Source organism: Boleophthalmus pectinirostris, unplaced genomic scaffold, assembly GCF_026225935.1.
Source record: "Boleophthalmus pectinirostris isolate CB_2022bp ecotype Guang Dong unplaced genomic scaffold, ASM2622593v1 HiC_scaffold_16, whole genome shotgun sequence".
Lineage (NCBI taxonomy): Eukaryota > Metazoa > Chordata > Actinopteri > Gobiiformes > Gobiidae > Boleophthalmus > Boleophthalmus pectinirostris.
This window is the reverse complement of record NW_026571095.1, coordinates 1,642,581-1,666,140: the sequence shown is the minus strand read 5'-3', so window position 1 is coordinate 1,666,140 and position 23,560 is coordinate 1,642,581. Positions and strand designations below refer to the sequence as shown.

General features: G+C 38.3%; 2 protein-coding genes across 3 annotated transcripts in view; one reads left to right on the top strand and one right to left on the bottom strand.

The window, feature by feature from the left end:
• Positions 1 to 4,244, top strand: part of lamc1 (laminin, gamma 1) — a 58,255-nt gene extending 54,011 nt beyond the window's left edge. Inside the window, exon 28 of the mRNA XM_020941228.2 lies at positions 59 to 4,244. Coding sequence (XP_020796887.2) covers positions 59 to 315 — 257 coding nt within the window. The 3' untranslated portion in view covers positions 316 to 4,244. The remainder of the gene's footprint in view (positions 1 to 58) is intronic.
• Positions 4,245 to 11,579: 7,335 nt separating this feature from the next.
• On the bottom strand, positions 11,580 to 23,426 carry LOC110175116 (epidermal retinol dehydrogenase 2). Of its 2 annotated transcripts, none has more exons than XM_020941229.2 (7): positions 23,263 to 23,426; positions 17,587 to 17,914; positions 16,893 to 17,024; positions 16,614 to 16,713; positions 15,966 to 16,110; positions 15,201 to 15,326; positions 11,580 to 12,798 (listed from the first exon to the last, which is right to left on the bottom strand). In XM_020941229.2, the coding sequence occupies exons 2-7, from the start codon at positions 17,905 to 17,907 to the stop codon at positions 12,702 to 12,704; spliced, it is 921 nt and encodes a 306-aa protein (XP_020796888.1). In that variant the 5' UTR covers positions 17,908 to 17,914; positions 23,263 to 23,426; the 3' UTR covers positions 11,580 to 12,701. The 2 variants fall into 2 exon arrangements, with proteins under 2 accessions (XP_020796888.1, XP_055008042.1); XM_055152067.1 differs by lacking the exon at positions 23,263 to 23,426 and adding an exon at positions 22,023 to 22,152.
• Positions 23,427 to 23,560: the final 134 nt, after the last annotated feature.

Sequence of the window (23,560 nt, the reverse complement as noted above, 5' to 3'; positions counted from 1 at the left end):
CCCTTGTAGACAAATAGATTGATTGATTCCTCTAAATGTCCTTGCGTGTATTTTACAGGAAACATTGACAAAGTGGATCTAAGTAAACTGAACCAGATTGACGAGTCTCTGAAGCGTGCAAAGGGCAAAATGGCAGGCAGTGATCTGGACAGGAAGCTAGCAGAGCTCAATGACGTGGCACGGACACAAGAGGACATGATTACTGACTACGACCGCCAGATCCGCCAAATTCGTGCCGATATCCTCAACCTGGAAGACATCAAGAGGACACTACCAGACGGCTGCTTCAACACTCCCTCCATAGAAAAACCATGAGTGTGGCCCCAATGAACATTCTGCTCCACTAACACAGTCCTCAGCGCCATGCAAGCCTTCTTGCACGGTGTTCAGGCTTTTAACGATACTTAAGATCTTAAAAGATTTATTTATCCACACAAAAATGCCAGTCATTATTCACCAAGGAAGGATTTTGGTAGCTTTTAAACATTAATGAATTGACTCCAAAAAAAACAAAAACTAGGTACAACTTTAAAATGATAACTTAAAAAAATATGAAATGAGTATGGCGCTATTATTGTAATAAGAGGAGTACATCTGTAAAGCAATTTGTCTGTAAGAAGTGTCCATAATTTGTCTAGTGTGCCGGTAGTTTGTCTCGTGCATGTGTGATTACGTTTCTGTGCGTAATTCGACTTGTTTGTGCGCATTTTGTTAAGTGCCAGTGTAGTTACTTTGTTTGTGTGTAATTTGACTTATACATGCATAATTAGATCTTTGAATTCATAATTCCACCTTTGTATGCTTTATTTATTCTGTGCATGTCTAAAACAATAATGTTGTATGAGGTGATGGACTAAAAATGTTCAGGTCATACACACAAGCCTCTAAATACACACACAAGTCTCTAAATACACACACACATTTTGCAATAGTCCCTCCCTGCCTCTGTTTTGTGTGCCCAAAGTTGTCTTGTGTGCATGCCTACTCAGTGGAATATACTGCAACTACAGATGGCAAAAGGTGTAGGAGCTGGCTATGTGGTTGTTCCATCATACTGAATTAAGCTCAAAGAGCTTCTTCAGATTTTTCATTCATTAGATATGGTTAATCAGAAGTATTTATTAGTATGTAAAGATGCGCTTTAAAGTATTTTTTGAAGACTGTTTTAAACTGAAGATACTATACTACACACTATACTACATTTTAGAGAGGTTTGTTTATAGTATTGGATTTTGAACTGGATTTAAGTTAATACAAGTTTTATTTTAAAAAAATAATGTATTTTTGCTTTTGCTGTTACATGAAGCAGCTGAATATGAAGGCTGTAGTCAAGTTTTTGTTTTTCTTTTTAGAAAGATTAACACCATGCATTTGAAAATAGTCTATTACATTCATGAAGCAAACCACAAAGCTATATCCTACTACTGAAGCTCCATCTACTGTTAAGAGTCGTTTTTTCAAACCTGCAAGACATTTTGGTCAAAGACCTTTAGAGTGACCTCCAAAACCACGGTAGGACAGGACTGTGTCGAAGGTTTAGTGTTTAGTACAAGGCTTGCATATTGGTAAAGGAGAAACTCAATTCTGTCAATTAAACAAATTAAATTGTTTGATCAAATAAGTTTCGTAGCTCATCCAAGCTGCTGCTTCATTTCTGGTCAGATTTCTGGTGGATACTTCCTTTTATCTACCTGGAGGGTAGAGCAATTGAATTTCTCCTTTGTCCAAGCTTACATATTTTCAGTTCATCTGCTTATACAATATCATAATTCCATATACTACATAGAAATCAAGTTATAGTGACAAGACAATTTATGGACACATCTTATTACTGACAAATTGAATCAATAATACAATAATACAATAATGACTCCTTTCACAAGCTTGTACACATCATTGATGTTTTGACATATTTATAGAAATATTTTTTTATGTTTTGATTTAACATTAAAATTTTCAAATTTGAACATAAACTCTTCTTTAAAAGCAAAAAGAAAATGCAGATAATAAATAAAACAAGATAATGTGACTTGGTTGTGATGGTTGATCAGAGCGCAAACCCAAAGTGACTGCATCTAACACACTCCTGTGCAACTCTAACCTACTTTTTTTTCTGTTCATCAGCATTTTCATTTCAAACCAACAGACCTCGCATCAAAGCAATTCATGAGCAGTATAGTTTTTAAGCAGTGTTAAAACATTTTATTTATTGACCCACTGTTTGACGAAGAGGAGAAAATGTATTTGACAGTGCAGTAGTTTGTGGGGGACATTCCTTTCCTTGCGTTCTTCTTAGTGGTTTGGTTTAACTCAACAACAAATAAAATAATGCAGTTTTAAAATGTTTAAAATTACTACTGAAAACACCTTTTCTTCAAATAGAATTTAAATGTTTGCATTAGAATATTTTTTTCATTGATGCAGTAAAAGTCAACAGTTTAGTGCATTACCAAAAGTCTACATGAGTGAAAATAATTACAATTTATATTTTATGTACTGATGTAGATTTTTTTCACTTGTTTTATGGAATTTCTAACTGTTTTCAAAATTATTTCGTTGAAACTTGAAAAGCTTTGCCTAAAGGGCCCATATTGTGCAATTTTCTGATCTATGTTATAATGTTGTTTCTTCATCGCAAACAGACCTGGAGTTGTGTTTTGTTTCATTCACACATGTTTAACTCTCACATCCTACTTATTTACACTGAGTTCTTCTCTTAGACAAAAAATGCTCTGTTCCACCTTGTGATGTCATGTGGTAAAAAAGGAAGTCCTCTTCTGTGTTTTTCAACTCCATACACTTACATTAGAATCATTTGTATAATTTCAGTCACTAATTTCAGTACTTAACAAAGGGTAAACGGTCGCTGTGCATTTTATCTTTAGAGATGCAGACAAATGAATGATAAAAGGTTTACATCTTTGAAGGAAACTAAACAACTCCAGGTCTGTTTTTGAGGAGGTAACAACATGGCTTAAAGCGCAGAAGAGTCAGTGTTGCGTATTACAGGACATTAAGTCTATTTACTAATGCCACAGGCATGACCTCAAACAGGGAAGCAAAAGAATGCATACACATAATACATCAGAGATGTCTACAAATAAATAATTCAGACTCATCAATAAAACTGAACTAGTCAATTCAAGTTATTTGAGCTAAACTAAGTGTTTTGCAAGGAGTTTCTTGTAAGCACGCCAATCTAAGGTTATTTGCACACACTTGTGTGGAGTATATTTTTGCCTCTTCTGACTTCTGTGGGATCAATCATTCTAAAAACATCAATGCTACACTTGTGTTTGATCACAGCCACTATAATTAATTAACAACGACCTTAGCAACATCCAAACTATGCAACTTTGTACATTTTCCTTGCAAATTATAACTGATACACTGGTGCTATTAATTATTATTGCAAATGTTATTTTCGTGTGAACGTTTTTTATTATGTAATTTGAAAATGAAATGTTTTTCTTGGTGTAAATATATGCTTAAATAAGGATGGACTAATTAGTTAAGATTGCAGAAAATCGTTTTCAGGTCATTCTCTAATCAGCTAAAGCCATGTTCGGATAAAACTTAGGACATGTATTTAATACAGTGAAAGCTTGGCCACATGGTTGATGTAGGAATCAAAATCAATAGTTCACAAAATGTTCTACTGATTGTTTTTGAATTGTTTCTTTTAATATTAAAAATTAAATAAAACAATCATTATTGCATGGCCATACAGAAAACTGCATCTCCATGTTTGGGCCAATGATTCTAATGCTACAGAAATAATGCAGATTTCAGCAGTACTCCAAGAAGACTCCTAAACATGGTTTTATTAGGATGTCGTCTGAAAATGACGTTTCATTTTCTGTTGTCTGTTTATGATATGTACTATATATCCCCCCCCCCCCCCCAAACACACACACTTGTTTTTGTTTTGTTTTTTGTTGTTTTGATCATGGGGTGGGGGACACTATGTAATGTAATTATCACTGGATTATAAATTCAATAGCAATCTCCTAAAGTAGATAACCACTTGTTTCAAATGTTTTGCTTTCATGTCATTTTAATGAGCTTCACTATGTTTTACTCAGATGTATTTGTATTTCATTTGTGTTTAAGTGTTTAAGTCACTTCCTCCAAAAACAAATGGAAAAAAAAAAAAAAAAACACAACATTTGAACATTGTCTAAGACCTGGAGCCAAGCCCATGATGGTGCCTCTATTTTTAATAAAAAATGCTATCACAAATATCTCTTACCTTTTATCAAATTAATACTATTTTACATCTAATGGAGTTTTCAAGATCATGGAAGAACCAGTGAGGGAGAGATTCTTTTAGCTGCCTTCATAATCATATTGGGGCTTGTTCCAGTCATATTGTAATTCACTATTTTGTAGGATTACCAATATTTGTGTGCATTAATCCGTAAATGAAAACCTTTATGGCCCCAAGAGGAAGGTAATGTTGTAAAATGAGAAGAATTCCTACAAAATGTGCAACAGCTGTAGATGCATGTCAGACGAACACAAGCTATTTGATTTCACACACACAAAAAACAACTGTGCTCTATATGAAAGTTCTTTGTGGGCCAGAGCTCCTGGAAGCTGCCATACCTGTGGATCTTCCACTAATCCAACCTGCACTAGGACAGAGGGGAGTGTGTTATCAAGTTCTTGGATAAGACACTGTATAACACACAAGTAGTCTGGCAACAGCCAAATCACTGTTCTATATCACTGCTCTGCGGCTGTCACTGTAAAAAAAAAAAAAAAAAAAAAAAAAAAAAAGCTCAAATGCTGTGAATAAAATGAAGTAGCTAAGCATTATTGAAAACATTAAGTTCACTGATATTTTGGACTTTTACAGACAAGGAACAGGCTTTTCACATTTCACTTTATAGCCATGGTATAAGCAAATGTTACAACTTGGAGCGGTTCATTATGCAGTTTTAACACACTGCTCCTCGTCGTTTAATGCTTACATATCATTGCTCTGCCGCCATCCACATGACACCACCATAGCAACAGGTAAACACATCATCAGGTGCTCTGAGTAAATGTAATAGTCTGGGAGCAAGACCCCTCCACTACAATTATTTTACTACCTTTTTCTTAATATGATTTTTCATGAGTCACACCATGCAGGAATCCACAGATATAGGTCACTGTCCCTTGACCAAATGTCTCGACCAAACACTGTCAGACTGTCCTGAGTACAGACATCAGATTAGTTTACAACTGTCAATATTGTCACATGTTATTGTTTTTGCTGTTAAATTTGTGGTGTCTCCTGCCTCAGGACTACAGATGGAAATTAGCATTTTTGCTATAATCTGGCAGATTTACACTGCAGTGTTGTAGATGTTCATTAATATGCACTGTCCCTAAAAGCCTTTTCACTTTGAATGATAAGAGCAAGTTGTTTGCTATTGTTTCAGGAATTGATTAAAAATGAATAATTGATTTTAAATCTTACATGAAACTGTGTATGAACAGATCATAGAAGACATACAGTCGATGTTATGGCTAAGCAATGAAAAAGTGAGGCTGCCTTAGAAAAAATTTAATTTAAAATAACACCTCTAAAATAAAAGCAATGCAGCTTTAGTCTATGTATGAGGTAAAATGATAAAATATGTTTATTTTGTAATTCCAGATTATTTTAAACGGGCCAGTCAGAGTCAACCAAAGGGCCGTATGTGGCCCGGGAGCCGTACAATGCCCAGATCTGGCCAACAGAATGTTATGTCATCTGAAACCCAGCCTATATTAGCTCAGGGGTGAGTTTAATTTAGGTTTTTATTTAGTTAGGTTTTTTTTTTTTTTTTTTTGGTTTTTTAAGTTGACCTGGTCTTTTTATGAAGTCATAATAAAGTGTATACGGTCATTTCTAAAGGAAACTATAAAATAAACAACAACAGTCTCAGTGAAATACAGTGTGTGTGAATTAGTGTGTGATTTTCAGAATGGGACAATGTCATAGAACTAGATGTTGGGCAAAAGACATTCTTTTGCATTTTGCCATGAAATATACAAAAGGTAAATGCACAAATGCTGACCCTGATCACATTGTGACTAGATCCTAGAACTTGCTACATTTTAACAATATTAAAGATATGATTGATCTATAAAATGTAATCTGTCATGTCATCTGAACTCCAGTGTTAAATAATAGTTATAAACCATGATCTTTACTGTAATCAAACTGTTGTTTTCATTGTTTAATAAAGTGGACTGACTGTAGTAGCCTATTCCTCCTGCTATAGCCTACTGTGTTGGACCTAGGACCACGGTGAACTGGTGGTGGTAAAGTGGAATAATAACTGTCAGATAACATCTCATATGTTTGTGAAATTGTACACACACTTGTCAACAGTACTATAGTTTTGAGAGTCTAGCAAATAGTAGCTGTTAGAGGTATAATAACTAGAAAATGTTTTTTAGTCTTCATTTCTTTAAGAGATCCAAACGGCATAGCAACATTTGGAGATTCCAAAAATCAAGCACCAACCATTTTATATCAACTCAAACAACTGCTGTAGAAGGGCCTAGTGCTCTTGCTACAGGCTCTTACAGGGGTTAGAGTTAGGATTTGAGTTCTTTTACTTGACTGGCTATGTCTGAAACAGTTGTGTCCATCTGAGGAGAGGGCTCAGCCTGTCACATGTCACAATGTAAGGTGTACTTCTTTAACAAGTGTCACACTGGGGTCTTGTGATGTGATAAAGTGTGGTGAGGAGCTGTGATTGTGGTGCTGAGATGGACCAGCGTCATGGACATCCAGGAGATCTCCTCACAGCTCCTCATGAAAGAGCTGCAGATCAAGCATGTGAGGAGGGGGCTGGGCACAGTGGCTCCACTTTGGGGTAGTCTGGGTGCTTGGGGTTGTTGGTGGTGAGGTCTGACCAAGGCACTTGAGATGACATGAGCAACTACGAACGCATCACCAGCAGCATTCGCAAACCTGTTTCCATTTCTGCTCCCAAACTGTATCTCTGCTTTTCTGAACAATATGAAAATATAAACACAATTTGTCAGTAAAAAAGTTGTTCAAATGATAGTGTTTGCAAAAAAAAGTCAAGTATTATGCTTCATATAGAGCTCCTGTTACCGATGCAGCAACAGTAGTGTCCTGTTTACCCGTTCCCGTGAGAGCTTTAATTCCGATTAAAAATAATTTAATTCGGAATAAAAATTACATGTTTTTAAAAGCAGAATTAAACACTTAAATCCTAATGATTATTCAAAATTAAATTTAAATCTGAATGGAGTGGGTGGTTTATTCCAATTTTAAAGGCAAATTAATTTATTACACGATCATGTAAAGGTTTATTCTGCTTAAAAATAAGGGGACTGCAATATGGTGAAAAAAGTTTGTATCATGTTCGTGTCCCTGTACTTCTGTTCCCCGGTGCCTGTGTAGTTGTTAAAGGCACTTGCGTTTAGATCTAGACTGATCTTGACAGCATGTACTTTGAGCTAGTCTAAGGATTTACTTAGAGCATTGTCTTTTGTTTATTTCTATTCATTAGAGTTACTTCTTTAATGTTTAATCGGTGTCGGCGGCATGGTGAGGGCCGTGCCCCCCCTATCAGCCACTGGTGCCCCACCCCCCAGCACAGGCCGTCATTATTACTATTTTAAAATGATTTTGATTGGCGCATTTCACTTCTGGTTGAGGGCACAAACTTTAGCGCCCAGACCAATGACATCACAGTCTTTTTTTTTAGTGTAGTGTGATTGGACAACTGTCCTGTCACTCACTCACGTCAACTGCCCCCTCAACTAGTAGCAGCTTCACGATTAGCGGCAGCTAGTTACTTTAGCCTAAACCTCCACACAGGAACCAGCGAGGAGAGAGTCAAAGAGCGACACAGACCCGCCGCCGGGACCCGGGGCTGTCGCTACTGCTGCTGGGGCCGGGACAGTAGCCGCCGGGACTGGAGCAGTTGCCACTGGCCGGGGCTCTCGCTGCCGCCGCCGAGGCCAGGCAGAGGATAGAGTCTATCCGCCTTTGCCCGCTCCTTTCTGGGTGTAAAAGTTTGAACTGGGCTTAGCGCGTCGAGGCCTTAAGTCTACCTCAGTGTTTCTCAACCTTTTTTGAGCCACGGCACGTTTTTTACATTGGAAAAATATTGTGGCACACCACAAACCAAAATGTTACAAAAATGACACTATATAGTATATTTAATTACAATATAATTTCTACATTAATTTCTACCTACTCAGTGTGAGACCTGCGCCTGTTTAGATGAACACAACGCTGATATCCTGGCAGGAATAGAAGAAAGACACACGAAGCTCTTCATCAACAGCTCTCAGTCTCTGTCAGTTTTTAGTTTTTATAGCAGTTAAGCTTGAAAAGCTCTTCTTCTGGGTCAGAATCTTGTCCAGGGCCCATTTCGGAGTTCGCATTCGTCCGTTTTAAAAAAACTTCTCCATGACTGTCACCATGCACATGCGTTACTAATTCTTTTAAAGCAGGGGTGCTCACACTTTTTCAGCATGCGATCTACTTACAAAATGACCAAGTCATAAAGATCTACCTAATACAAAGCCGAGCAAACTGCACTGAAACACTCTGTGCCCCTTTTTTGGACCCTCACCCACAGTTTGAGAACCTCTTCTTTAAGAGAACTTCCTCTGGCACTTTACACAAAACTGTGAAAAAAGTGAAGGAAGATTTTTAAACCTGTTTTTTAAAGTTCCAAACTGGAGTTTCATTCTTTTCTGGTTTTGCAGTGATATTTACCAGCCTCTGCACGTTTACCAAACCAAACGCACATCGTGACAAACACAGATGCATTTGTGCACTTTTGTTAGACAAACTTCAGCCAAATGTGGCAGTAGGTCTGTTCTGTAGATCTGCTCTATGCTGTAGACCTGCTTTGTGCCAACACTGGAACACAAATTTAGACTCGTTTTTACTTCACGTTTGGTCTTGTTCTTCTAATCAGCCGCACTGTGGGAGGGGCTTGTGTTCGCTGTACGCAGGAAGGAGCGAGAGCGTGAAAAGGCGAGGGGCGGCGTGCTGACGTGAGGCAGATGGACAGGTAGGATGTTTAGGAAGTTGAACCTGCCCTGTGATGCACGCTGGTACACGAGGGCACACGCTGTTGCAGACGAGCCGTGCATAGGGAGCGTGTGTGTTTGTGATGTGCCGTAGAGTCTCCGCGCGCTGCACTGAGACGCCCCACACGCTCTGGCACACCTGTACAAGTTTATTGCCAACAGCAGTGGCCTTAATGAAATATGATCGCACTTGTTGAGTGTCAGACCTTGAGTGAGAGACAAGACCGAGTCCAAACGCGAGTCCGAGACGAGACACGGCGAGCTACCCACACGACCTTGGTGATCGACTGGTAGATCGGGATCGACATATTGAGCACCACTGATTTAAAGGAACGAGGCAATTAGCTGCCTGTCGCCACCCGGACGAATATTAGATCACTGCCAGTCATTATATACTACACTGTACTACAGCACGGACACTCGACAATGACATAATATTTGCAGGTAATAATTAATAAATTGTTATTTTTAAAAAAGTGATATTGGATCATTTCTCACGGCACACCTGACGATCTCTCACGGCACACTAGTGTGCCGCGGCACCGTGGTTGAGAATCACTGCTCTACCTGGTGTCTTAGTGCTAATATGGACTGGCCTTGACTTTCAGATTTAAGTGGGAAGTGGGAGACACAACCGCTCGTGCACTCGGCTCCAGGACCTCACGTCACGGACCAGACTGGACCGGGATTTGGACCAGTTTCATCTCTTCATATTGGACATTACACTTTGGAGACAGAAGCAGTGGGACAGTGGATAGAGGAAACACGAAGCTTCAGACTCTGGAGAAGGTAAGAGGCTTGTTTTCATTAGTTTGGGGCAAATCTGAAGATGGAGCGTCACAGGTAAATAGTGTCATAGTTAAATAGTGCCTAAATGAGCTCGTGTGTGATGGAGCTGCTCTGGTTGTTCTGTCGTGTGCTGCAGGAGCGGCATCTGTGTTCATGTTGTGATCGTAGCCTCTTCTTGTAGTTTTGCTGACTGTTGCGTCTGGGTGTGAGCGGCGTGTTACGTTGTGTTAGTGCGTAAAGTTTGCGCTTAGCTGTTCGTTGTGTTCTGAGAGATATAGTTCAGTCAATAGTAACCAAAGTGTCTGTTCCTGGTATTTGTTATAATACTATAGCCTATATATAATACATATATTATTTATAATGTATATTTATAATTTTGGCCTTTGTGCACCAAAAATTATACCACCAGCCGCCACCGATCCTGCTTTAGTCCTGCTTTAGTCCTGTCCTGCTTTAGTCCTGCTTTAGTCCTGGACCCTCGTGTCTCAGGTCTCTATAGGACAGTAGTGCAGATATCATGAGCCTATGTAGGTTGTTTTCAACATTGCCAGTAGCTCCGGTTTCATTTTTAAGTTAGCTATTTTATATCTTTTTTTATATTTATCTCACATCAGGAGAAGTGTGTGGACGGCGTCCCCTGCGTACCACGCCCACTACAGCCCTGGTGCTGCTCGATGCGTGGCTCTTTCTTGCCCGATTGCTTCTTTCAGTAATGTTGTTCAGGGGTGTTTTTGACAAGAGGCTTTTGTTTAATGTTTACAACCAGTGGCCTTATTGTTTTGTACTAAACCTGAGCCTTTTATTATTGCCTTGTGTGCATATCATCTACCACACAGCCTCAACACCTATTGCAGCTAATAATAATAATATTAATAATAATGATAATAATAACAACACATAATTAGCCTAATAATGTTAAAGAAAAACGTGTTTGATAGCATTTCTGCTTTGTATGACTCCACCTCGTTAAAATATTTCTCAAATGTATTTATTATTTTTTTAATAAGTTATTAAATTCAGAATAAATTTTCATGCTATATGTGGAACACATTTCTGCCTTGACTTATGTAATTGTGACTATGTTTCTTTTGGTTAGTTTTACCCCAAACAACATCTGGAAATGTGAATGTGAATGCATGGAGTGTGGAGATGATGCAGATTCCTTCTCAATTTCTTTCCCGCTGCTAAAATTGTTTTTATCCAACTGTCGCTGAATGCCTGCTTCTGGAAACTTTAGCCGAGAATTAATAAAGCACTAATTATTCTATCTGAACCTGAAATAATTCATGAAAAATCATAGTAAGAAAAAGGCGCAAAATTATCGAGGTGGAGGGGTCTGGCTCCCAGACTACTACAATAACTGATTTCGAGACTTTATTGATCCTGAGGGAAAGTCAAGTTTTGCTGCAGCAACATTTACACTGCGTTTTTCAGTCGCCTTTGTGTCTCAGTCAGAGGTCTTGGTGCAGTTTAACAGGAGGACTTGAATTATTAAATAACAACATTGTTATTAATTTCAATATTTTATAGTTTTGGAACACAAGCTGTATGTTTGAGGATTACTAGCTTGATCATCTTTGGGGGGTCTCCTGTAAAGAGGGGTTTCAGGCATGTTCAAACCAGGTGAAGAACCACGAGAAGAACCAGGTCTAAAGATGGGTGCAAGATCCAATCAGATTGCTGACCACTGAAATACATAGGCTAAAAAGAAATTCCAAACCAAACACAATACTGTCCTTTTAATGATAATATGAATATGTGTTGCAGCAGTAGTTACACAAATAAGATACAGTCACATGGGCCTACACATTAAAGGGTCTATATTACACAAATTTTGATCTAAGTTATAATGTTCCTTACCAAAACAGACCTGGAGTTGTATTTTGTTTCATTCACACATGTTTAACACACAAACCCTGCAGATTTAGGCTGAGTTCTCTCAAACTGAAAACACATCACTCCATACATCTTCACCAGAATCTGCAGCCCTAGAATTGACAAACTTTGAAGCGACATCATTGTTGAAACTTTACTTCTCGCTACACAAAAAGATTATTTATGTGTATGTGTATGAATTTTAACTGAACAAAGTTTAAATATTTTTTTAAAAGGCAACAACTCAGTTATTATATTGTGCAGTAATTCAGTTCATTTGAGGCTAAAATAGCTATTAACTTTAAAAAGTACCACTTGATGACAACACAAGGTGGAAAAGAGCACTTTGAGCATGATATCATGATACAATGTGAGGTGTCAGTATGAGTATATGAGTAATACATGACAATATCAGAAAAGGTTTATATGCCTTCTACATATAGACTTCATAAACACAGCATAACACTGCCTAGTCATCATGGACTAGAAGCACAACCTTACAGACACAGTTAAGTTTATGAGATGTGACTAAATAGACACTGAGAGTTAATTTTATTAAATGCCCATGGCCTTCATCAAGTACTGCCAAAGTAAAAAAAATTAAATAAAAAGAAGCTAGTGCACTGTAGGCTTAATGAAATCTTACACTTCATGTTGTAGTCACAGTTTGAATTTATGTGATCTATTTTCCAAGTCAACAAGTCAGTTAAACATCTCTGATATTTATCCTGTGCTCTGTATGTTTTTTTGGAAGAGACCATTCTTCAATCCGGATTTTAAGTGTGACACTAAATTGGTCAGTCCTGAGCAGCTCCTGTTCCAGACAGAAACATCTGAAATGACGATGACACAAAGAATAAAATGAAATGCAAGCAAACATAGGCTATTATCTGCCACAGTCATGAAGAACTGTGAAATGTGTAACCCTGAATGTACAGAAATGTCTGTTGACAAGGCTTTGTGGTGTCCCTCTATTCTAGCTTTTTGGTGCGTCCCCTGAAGTGGTCCATCAGGTTGAAGGCCCCGAGGTATTCTCCCAGCACGAGCCCATGCTTTGTAGAGAGGATACTGTGGAGAGACAAGACAGTGTTCAGTCTGAAGACCATATTTCCAGGCTTGACGGGACAATCCAAGTTTACTGCCATCTACAGGACATAGCAGGTGTAGCACAATTTTATTAACCCTACATAACTCAAACACACATCATTAGGCCGCTGTGACAAGGTAGATAAGGTAGTATTATTCACATTTCATGTGTTTACCTGGATACAGATTAATGAGGGGTGGGGTGACAGGTGTACCTGAGCAAAGGCCAGGAGGGGGGACAGGTTTACTGTCTCTCATATTCAAAATAACCAGACTGTGGTTACACTCGGGGGTCTCGCCCAGGGAGTAATTCAGTGTAGGATTGCCACTGGGTGACTCATATACTTTTTCAGCACATTTTTAACAAAATGACAATTCCACTTTTGCAAGACTTTTGTGTGGTAAAGGCAAAATTCAGTTCTGTCCATGAATCCTACCCGGATGACTGAGGAATTTTACAAACAAGACTTGTATCTTGTAATCTATACATGTGCACTTAAAATATACACTCAAACAAGTGGTTTCCTTATCAGATTAATACCATTTCATGTAGTTGTCTTTTGAATAGCAGGAAATGACACTCTTGTAAGTTCCTATAAATAAAGAAAGCAATGACCTATGTGCATTTTGAGGGACACACACATTAACTCTGACTGTTCTTGTGAGTGAACAGCTAATCCCTTTATATCAAATTAATTATAATGACAACATCATCTGTTCAGAGCCCTGTATGCAATAACTGTCAATCAAATGTTTGTGTGTAATAACTCAAAATTGAATTAAATTGTTTTTTACATGAACATTTTAAAAATTATGATTTGGTAAATGCACTTGGAATGCATGGAAAGTTAGGCTTTGTGTTAAGGAGGGTTGGCAAAGGTATTGAAAATCATATACTGATTCATACCAAAACTAGCATCAAAACTACATACTAAATTGAGCCAGTATCAATACTAAAAAAGTTACATTCACAGGACAGAAATGAATCTTTCCTCAATGGCGAATAATAATGATGAATGCAAGAGTAGGGACTGTTGTATTATTAGGCCCGAGCACCAGAAGATGGCAAAGGGCCTATTAGTGATGCTACTTGTGGTGAGTTGCCCATAGTAACCAGGGGTTCTCACCATGATGTGGAAATGCTCAAGTGCGTTCCTAAAATGTATAGTTTATTTGTTTAAAAAAAAGTGGAACATTCTTCTCATATCAGAATTTTTTTTTTTTTGTTCAAATTTTTTTCCTAAGCCACTCACCCATTTTGCACACAGTGAACAATGGCAAAAAGTCACATAACCATTAAAACTTGAGCTTCTCTAACTTTTGGCTATTTCCATTTTCTAAAAATAAATAAAATGGCATGTCGGCACCTCCAAACATGACATTAGGGTGTAGGAATGCCACCAAAAAAAAGGGCAATTATTCAGAAAAGAATCATGAAATTTGACACAGAAGAAGATCATGACAAAAGGAGGAAAAAAAAATTATTACCCAATGCTGTCCACTGCACCAGGGGTGAGCAATATTGGATTAAACTTGACTCAACATTTTTTGTAAACATTGTACTTAGACACACTCGTCCTAGGGTGTTCACCCTAATGGTTATTATCTCAATGGGTGGGGCATCAAAAGTTATGCAAATTTTTCACACACGTCTTATGGTCTTTGAGCAGTGAAGCGACAAAAAATGCCTAGAATTTGGGAAATATTTTTTACAAATTGCTCCCATTTGCACAAATAGTTTTTAAACTTCCTGCCCTGGAAAAAATGGAATTTGGTGCATTTGCATCCCTTACAGATTGAAACAAATTTCAATATGGAGAGAAAAAAATTTCTGAAATTTTGCATAAAATTCCATTTCAGCATTCTGATCACAAAAGTCAATGGCACCCATGCCACATTTTTTGTGGTGTTGCCATAGGAATGACATAAACACACGTTATCCTAATGGTAAAATTGCCAAATTGCACACCCTTTGGCTAATTTCACTCAAACTTTAATAGTGTATTGACACCCAAACCCTAAATAGATTGATAAGAAAATACAAAAATGGGTGCAATAGCTCCTCCTGGGCATAAACGTTAGGTTACGGGTGTGGGCGTATGTGCGGCACAGTGATGGTGTGGAGTGGTGTAGGTGCAAGGCAGTGCCAATCATTGCCACTTGCGACTATATTATTATGTTTGTTGCTGCCAAAAATGTAATCTATCTATCTTTAGAATTATCTTGAGTTGTATCATTTAATGTTGAAAGATTCTATTTCACATGCGTATTCACGTTCTGTTTTCAATGTCTTTATCATCATTGTGGTATCAGAATTGATACTGAGTATCAAGTCTATTCCTTATTATCAAATCTGAGATTGAAATTTTAGTATCAACACTTACTTCTTCAGTCCAGCGATGGCGTACATGCTGCGGGGCATGAGCAGATAGACCTGGTCGGTCAGAACGGCCTCCAGGATCTTTTTGGTTGCATACTCAGGATCTAGGATGGGCATCAGACGGGGCCACCTTCAAGACAGACAACCAGTGTGCATTTGTAAACTGGTATGAGACAAAGCTGGCTGTAAAGTAACCCCAGAAAAGTCTGCTAAAGCATTGAGCTTGTGGAACGTAAAAACAAAGAGGGCATGTTCACATTTAGGACAGAAAACATATGACAACTGAACATTTGTTGAGATGTATTTTTGAATGCTTTTGTATTTTGTCAACGAGGCTGGTTCAGATTGTTTAACACTGGTTTATTGATTCTGTAAACTGGATCTCTTTCAACTGGGCTAGTTCTCTAGATCTCCAACATGCCATGAGCACCTAATATGTTTTTCATCAAACTAGGGCCGTTCACAGTGTATTTTTGCCAAACTATTTCGGCTGAGTCTCAAGTAAGAGGTCAAAGAAAACATGCCCCGTTATTTTCCTTGTTTTTGTTTAAGTCTGAAGAGCACATAACAACTGGGATTAAGGAATTACTAAGAAATTTAACAGTAGTGAAGATTTGAATATTGAATGTGAACATTTCCCATTAGGATAAAACAAATTAAAAACTTATGTGCAATTATAAACCTGATCTTTTATCATTATTATCATTATCATTATTAACTCTGAATGTTAGCATCCCAAAATTACATAGCATATGAAATTAACACTTACTTGGTTTGACATCCATCAAACATGCCCGTGTTTATAAAATACGGACAAACGATGGTTGTTTTGACACCGCTTTTACCAATGGCCAGCATTTCCAGTCCAATGGATTCTGCAAATCCTACTGCTGCAAATTTACTGGCACAGTAGTCTGAAGAAAGAACATAAACATTTGTTTAAATTGTAACTGTAATACATTGCATTGCATTACATATGCATTGCCAACCAGCAGTTGAATGAAAAAAACAAACAAACTCTAAAACTGAGCTACATCAATATTAACACAAGGTGGTGTGTGGCGTGAGAGCAGTGTAGGGACATAAGTAAATGCATAAATGGGAGCATGTATTCTTGTATATCAATGCTCCGCCCAGGATAAGTAGAAGAAATGGATGGATGGACACTTCTTTAGGGTAGGGCACGTTTTCACAGAGCATGTTTTCACAACACGATCAACGTACATCCTGCTAATGAAACTACTGCACACTGCATCAAGTTTGTCAAGTTATGATATGTTGTCTGGATTAGTCTAACCAAGGAGTCTAGTGTTTCACAAATTGCATGGTTCACTTTCACTGGTGCACCCATCAGCACCATAGCATCCCAGAGAAAATGTGGCTATGATTGAATGAATAATGAAAGGTTGTCACAAACCTGCCAGTCCATTGATTCCAAGAAGACCTGCTGAGCTGGCAATGCTAACCAGGTGTCCATGGTTGTTAGCGATCATTGCAGGAAGGAATGCCTTATACGTCTGTAGAGAGAGCGAGACACAGACAGAGAGACAGAAATAAACAGAGATACAAAAAGAGAGACAGAGAGATTTTATTGCTCTTGAGGGAAATTCAAGAAGGGTATGATGAAAATAAAGACTCAAAACAAAATACAAAAAAATACAGATGTAATGTCCACAACATGTAGCCAAACACTAACCCAGAAGTGAGCCATAGCGTTCACTTCCATGGTCTTTTCGATCAGCGAGTCGGGAGCATCCATGAACTTCTTCCCTGTTACAATCCCAGCGTTATTCACCAGAATACTGACATCTCCCACCTCGCGCTTCACCTGAAACACAACAAACAGTACTGATTCTCATACAAAAATATCAATATTTTTTATTTTATTATTATTATTTATTATTTTTGAAATACATTTTAGTTAATGTGCACATATAACTGTAATTCTCTTTAGTATTTGTTTCAGATTAATATCGTGATACTTGCCATAGTAATATTGGGCATTGGATCAAAACAATCAGTATTGAAAATGTTGCATATAGTTTACCTTGCCATTTTTTTCTTCTCTAGAAAACCAAATGTAATACAAAATACAATATAGCTGAATTTGGAAAATTTGAAAAAAGCTAGCACAATGTAAGAAAATTGTACAATAATAAGTGTTTCCATGAATAGACTATGGTGCCCCTCCAAAGCCTAAAAAGAACATGGACTAAACACTGTCATAACACAAAAGTAACAACACTTTTTCAAAAGACTACTTGAATATGAAATACAGGCATCAGTGACATTTCAATTCCACAAATTGTATGAAAGAAAATTATTAATCTAGCAAGTATTTGTGCCATCAAGGTGTGAGTATTCATTCCAGTGCTCCATGTGAGCATTACCTGGTCAGCGACCCTGTACACTTCATTCTTGCTGCTGCAGTCACAGACATAAGAGTGGACTTGCACCGCTCCATTCTCCTGGGCGAGTGTGGATGTTTCCTTCAGACCGTCCTGGTTGATGTCCCACAGTACCAGCACAGTCTGGTGAGAGGCGAACTCCCGCGCCATCAGCCGACCGATGCCACTGCCTGCCCCGGTGATCAGCACCACCTCTCCCCTAATGCTCTTCTTTCTCCGTGGGATTAACAAGTGGATCAACCACTCAATATTAAACCATAGTGACAGCAGCAGCACCTGCAGTGTCTCCAGGAGGAAGTTCATGGTGAACCTGAAGACAAACAATAAGAATAATAACAATGGATCAGTTTTATATAGCACTTTTTTGGGCACTCAGTGAAGCTTTAGAGTGCATTATTCATTCACTCCACACTCTTTTGGTATTGTAGACAAAGCTGCCCTGAGTAGGACTGGCAGAAGCAAGGCTGCCAATCTGTGCCATTGCACATCCGACCACCACCAATCACTCATGCTCACACAATTTTCATACAAGACAATCTGGGTAAAGCTCCTTGCCTAAGGACACAAGGCGGTATTTTGCCACTAGTACCACTATGGTGCCACAGCCCACTGTGGCACCTGATTTTCCCAACAGTCTCCCATCCAAGTACTAGCCAGGCCCAATCCTGCCCTGCTTAGCTTCTGAGATCTGACGAGATCAGGCTTTGACAAGCCAATATGGCCACAAATATCAGTTTTACATGAATATGTAGGGAATTTAGATTAATTGTCATCCGAACACAACTGTAAGTAACAGTTTGGGCATTTTTTACTGTACATGTGGTGTATTTGCTCCCATTCACATGTACAAGATGGAACAGTCTGTTTTGCATACGCTTGCCCCTGTAAAATGTGTACAGTAATATTTATCAGCAAGGACCAGAACAGTAGAATATAATAAAGAAATTTTGTAATGGGCAGCACAACAGCAGGTTGATAGAGATCAGGCAAGTCGGCAGAATGAGGAAAAAGCAGGGTCAAGTAACAACAGGTCGAAGAAATGCTGGAGTCTTGTGCAGAAGCCACAAAGAAAATGTGTTTAAAACATGCACCTTGAACATAACCCTACCATTTAAGACATCGCTGCAAAAAATTTTTCCCTCATCACTCAGAGCTGTATTTAGATTGATTAGATTGATTGAATGTTCACAAAACTGGTTTTCATTTACCCCATATCCCCACCCACAACTGTATTTACTGTATGTACCTTGCAATTTAACCCTTGTGCCTTGTTGAAAATGTGTTTATACTGGGAGTGTTTTGTACAAATTGTGTGCCATAAAAAAATTTACTTCAAAATTTTAAAGTTTTTTTTTTTTCCCCGTGAAGGGCTTCTCTTCAAAATAACGTATTGGGATTATAAATTACCATAATTTATTAACCCTTTTAGATGCCAGTTTTGGTCCTATATCACCTACTGCCGATTTGGAAAAAAAAAAAAAAGACTATTCCATTTTAGGCCTTATGCCCATTTATGCCCATTAATGCCCATTTTGACAATCCCCTTTTATTAAAATCCTAAAAATGTTTTCGTCTTTTATTTTATGTTATGTTTTCCTGTTGAAAACCACATACAATTATGTAAAATGTAAAAAAAAAAAATGTTCACCATATTACCACATTTTCCTTCAGCCCTTAAATCCATATCTATTATTGCTATATACTGAGATTATACTGTAATTCCATAAAATGAAAAGAAATTCTTTTCCTGATATCCTTGTGACTGGCTCGTCCATGTGAACACTCCATGGGAAGATTGAGTTTGTTGCATTTTTTGTTTTGTTTTACTGTCAATTTGAACAAAAATGCAGATTTCTCCCATAGACTTCAATTGTAAATGCATATTGAAACTGAAGTGAGAGGGAGTGACAACTTTAAAGACTAAACGACTTGAAAACAACTGTCAAAACTCTCCGTCTACAAACTACAACACTCCAGGATTGCGTTGATGACTTGGAAAATAGGTCCAGGCGGCCCAATCTACAGATAATAAACGTCCCTGAAGGCAGCGAATGGGACCAGGACCCAACGAAGATTGCCATGGATCTCATCATGACTGTAACGGGCTCAGGAGTTTTTGTTTTTTTTGTTTTTTGTTTTTGTCAGCCCACTGGAGATAGAATGCACCCACCACACTCACGGCCCCAGACCTGGCAAACAGGACACACACAAACCAAGGCCCTTCATCAAGTTCCTTTGTAACCAGGATAAAGAGAAGATGCTGAGGTGGTCCAGACTGCACACTGTGGAATACAGCGGTGTGGAGCTTCGCGGCTACCCTGACATCAGCTCAGACTTGACCAAGAAGCGTGCATCATTTAGTACAGTTAAGAGCGCTCTGTGTCAAAAAGGAATTAAGTTTCGGCTTTTACATCCCGCCCACCGCCTTTGTCTTCACGGGAGATGGGACCCACTACTTTGATATTTTTTATATTATATTTTCTAGAGGGGTTTGGGTCCTACAGATGAATGAACTTCTAATGACCTTTCCAAGTAAACTTTGCTTATCTGCTTTTTTACAAAGCAAGAGACAATGTGTCAAACTAAAGCCGTGAATTTGTACAGTGGGAGCACTCTTATTAAATGTGTATCTTGAAATGTTAAAGGAGTCAGTGGACCAGTAAAAAGTGGCAAAATCCTCTCACACCTCAAACACCTTTTTTTTTTTTTTTTTTTTACAAGAAACCCATTTGACAATAAAGGATCATCATAGATTAAAGGCTTCTTGGGTTGGTCAAATATTCCATTCCAAACTTGACAATATAATGAAAGGTACAGCTATTTTAGTTCATAAAAAAATGCATTTTATACCCAAAGATATTACTTCTGACCCTCAGGGGCGATATGTACTGATTACAGGCTCTATCAATAATACTGCATTAATCTGATGCTCCTAAACTGGGATGATGAAGCTTACTTTCAAAAAATAATCCCACTTCTACCCAACCTCAACTCTCACCACCTTATTCTAGGAGGTGAAAAATTGTACCATGAATCCACCATTAGATAAATCTTCATGTAAACATCCCTTCCCAAATAAAATGTCAAAATCTATTATTTCCTTTATGGATCAAATGGGAGGAGTAGATCCATGGCGCTTTCATTATCCAAATGAGAAACAGTTTACTTTCTACTCTCAGGTTCATAAAACATTCTCAAAAATCAATTACTTTTTCATTGATAAGGCCCTTCTTCCTGGTGTTAAAAATATTGAATATTTAAGTATAGTGATTTCCGATCATGCCCCAGTACTTTTAGATCTGTCCTTGCCATTATGTCAAAGAGCACCCCCCCCACTGTTTATTACTAAATGATGATCAGTTTTGTGAGTCAGTTTCCATGGCTATTAATGATTTTCTTAGAAACAACTCTGATCTTATTTCTCCATGTCTTCTGTGGGAAACTCTGAAAGTTGTAATTCAGGATGAAATTATGTCAATAGATACAACAAATTAAGTAGATAGAAAATGAACAAGCTTTTAAAAAAATATTAAAGAAATTGCAGTTGGAACACAACTTACTTCTCACTCATCAAACTGAGAAACTGATTTTACATTCACGTGGTTTTCAATAGGAGCATGATGAGAAGGCAGGGCACTGTCTGACACATCAACTAAAAAATCAAACAACATCTCATGAAATTAAAGGCATTAAAATGTCCTCAGGTGAACATGCTTTCACTCCATCCGATATTAACAAAACCTTCACCAAATTTTACACTGATTTTTCCCACTCATGAGGTGGATATGTTATGTTTATTCGATGCCCTAACTGTTATCGGACCTTGAGAAGCCCATAAACATTTTTGAGATAATTGCTACAATATTGGTACTGCAAAATAGAAAAGCCCCTGGCCCTGACGGCTGCCCTATAGAATTCTACAAGAAATTCTCAAAAACATTAGCTCGCTTTTTATTGAGAATGTTCAGTTAATGTTTGAGTCAAGGGACTTACAAATCATCTTAGAAGCTTCTATAACTCTGATACTAAAACCAGGAAAAGATGAAACAAACTGTAGTTCCTACCGTCCCATTTCTTTTTAAAATTCAGAGTACAAAATCCGTGTTAAGTTGTTAGCTTTACGCCTTGAACCTATATCATGCCCAACATTATATCAACTGATCAGACTGGATTTATGAAGAACCATCATTCATTTTCAAACATCCGTCGACTCCTTGACATTTTAATGGCTCCTGCACCCAATGAAACTCCAGAAATAGTTGTCTCACTGGACAAAGAGAAGGCATTTGATCGTGTTGAGTGGAGGTATATGTTAGAACTTTTAAAAAGATTCAGTTTTGGCCCCAAATTCATAAACTGGGTAAGTCTTCTTTACTCATCACCTAAAGCACCTGTCATCACAAATGGAGTTGACTCACCTTACTTTTCTCTAAGTAGAGGCACTCGCCGTGGTTGTCTGCTGAGCCCACTCCTCTTTGCCTTGATAATTGAACCATTATCAATCTCTTTGAAATCAACCAACTTTTATAAAGGAATTTCACAATATGTGAAGTTAAGTTTTGAGGGTGGGGTTGGTGGGATGGGGGTTAAAAAAAAAAAAAAGTGTGTTTGAGTATAACGGTATTGAGTAAAGACTCGATTCCTTAGTATCAAAATAGTATGACCTTTTTGTATTGTACTATTGAAGCCCCCTAAATGAAGAGGAGGGGCCCTAAAGTAACAGTTCTAGAGCTTCTCTCTCTGTGACCCTAAGAGAGGGCTGCCCTGCTCCACTGACCTCTGCCCCATACACAGTCTACAGGCCAACGCACACACGGACACACCCACAAACAGCTTTCAGAGTCCTGCCTATGGAAGCTACAAGGATAGACGAGTGCAATTCTACTGCTATGGGGATATATCAACAACATGTTGCAAAATGAGCAAAGGGTTATCTGCCTGTGCTACCTCTGTCCTACAGAAAGTGCTCTGTGTGATAAGGGTGTCTTACATAATCAGACACTTATTACTGTCTTGATACACAAATATATTAGAACTGCATCTACTGATTATTTTAGTAATCGAACAATCAGCCATTATTTTTTTGATTACTCAACAATTATTTATATTGTGCATTAAATACATTTTTGACCAAAAAAAGGTTGAAATATGGTCACTATTCTAAATTACAAAAGGGTATGAAAATCTGAAATAGTTTAGTCTTTGTCAGTTCATTGTTGCAGCCCTGAACAAACCCACATAACACTTTACACACAGTAAAGGTTTGTTGAGGCAGCATCAGATCCTGGAGGTGGAGTTTTCAGTTGTGCCTGGGGCCAAGGGAGTTTCTCATGCTCAATCATTCTAAAAGAACAATCATAAACCAGAAAAAGTCAATGTGGACCTTAAATGTGCCTCAATGAGTAGGCCATCTCTCTGAAATATAAACTACTTCAACTAAAAACTAGAATCTAGTTACGCACATATAAACTAGGCCTTGAGAATGCCCACTCTGGCTCCACTCTGGCCCCACTCTGGCCCCAAAACTTTACTGTGGCCCCTCTAGCCTCTACCCCAGTATCCTATCAGTACGCCTGAAGCGCAGTCCTCACGTAACCTCCCAGTATTTCCGACTGACTCTCGGACTAAACAAACTTTGACATTCGTGAATAAGCCTACCTGTGATGGTTGTGAGGCGGGACGTGATGGAGCGTGGCGCACGGAACAGACTGAATGTCCAAAAAGGCGCGGAGAGGTTTTTCGTAGCCCGCAGCGGCCAAAAACTCAAGTAGGGCGTTTTTGATGAACTACTCCGAGCTGTCGTAGGAAACACCACACACAACATGTGATCAACCAATCAGCGCCCGACCTGACAACGCTCCTCTGCGCGGAGCACTCTGGGATCTGCAGTTTTTATTGTTTGTCTTGCTTCTTGTAGGTAGACGATGGGTGTTTCTCAATTCCCAGGATCCTTCCT

What these genes read in the sequence shown, in the direction of transcription:
- LOC110175116 (XM_020941229.2), bottom strand. Translation starts at nt 17,907, where the DNA reads ATGAACTTCCTCCTGGAGACACTGCAGGTGCTGCTGCTGTCACTATGG. An exon ending in ACGCTATGGCTCACTTCTGG is followed by an intron (nt 16,714 to 16,892) that starts GTTAGTGTTTGG and finishes CTCTCTCTACAG; the next exon opens with ACGTATAAGGCATTCCTTCC. An exon ending in GCCATCGCTGGACTGAAGAA is followed by an intron (nt 12,799 to 15,200) that starts GTAAGTGTTGAT and finishes GTCTCTCCACAG; the next exon opens with TATCCTCTCTACAAAGCATG.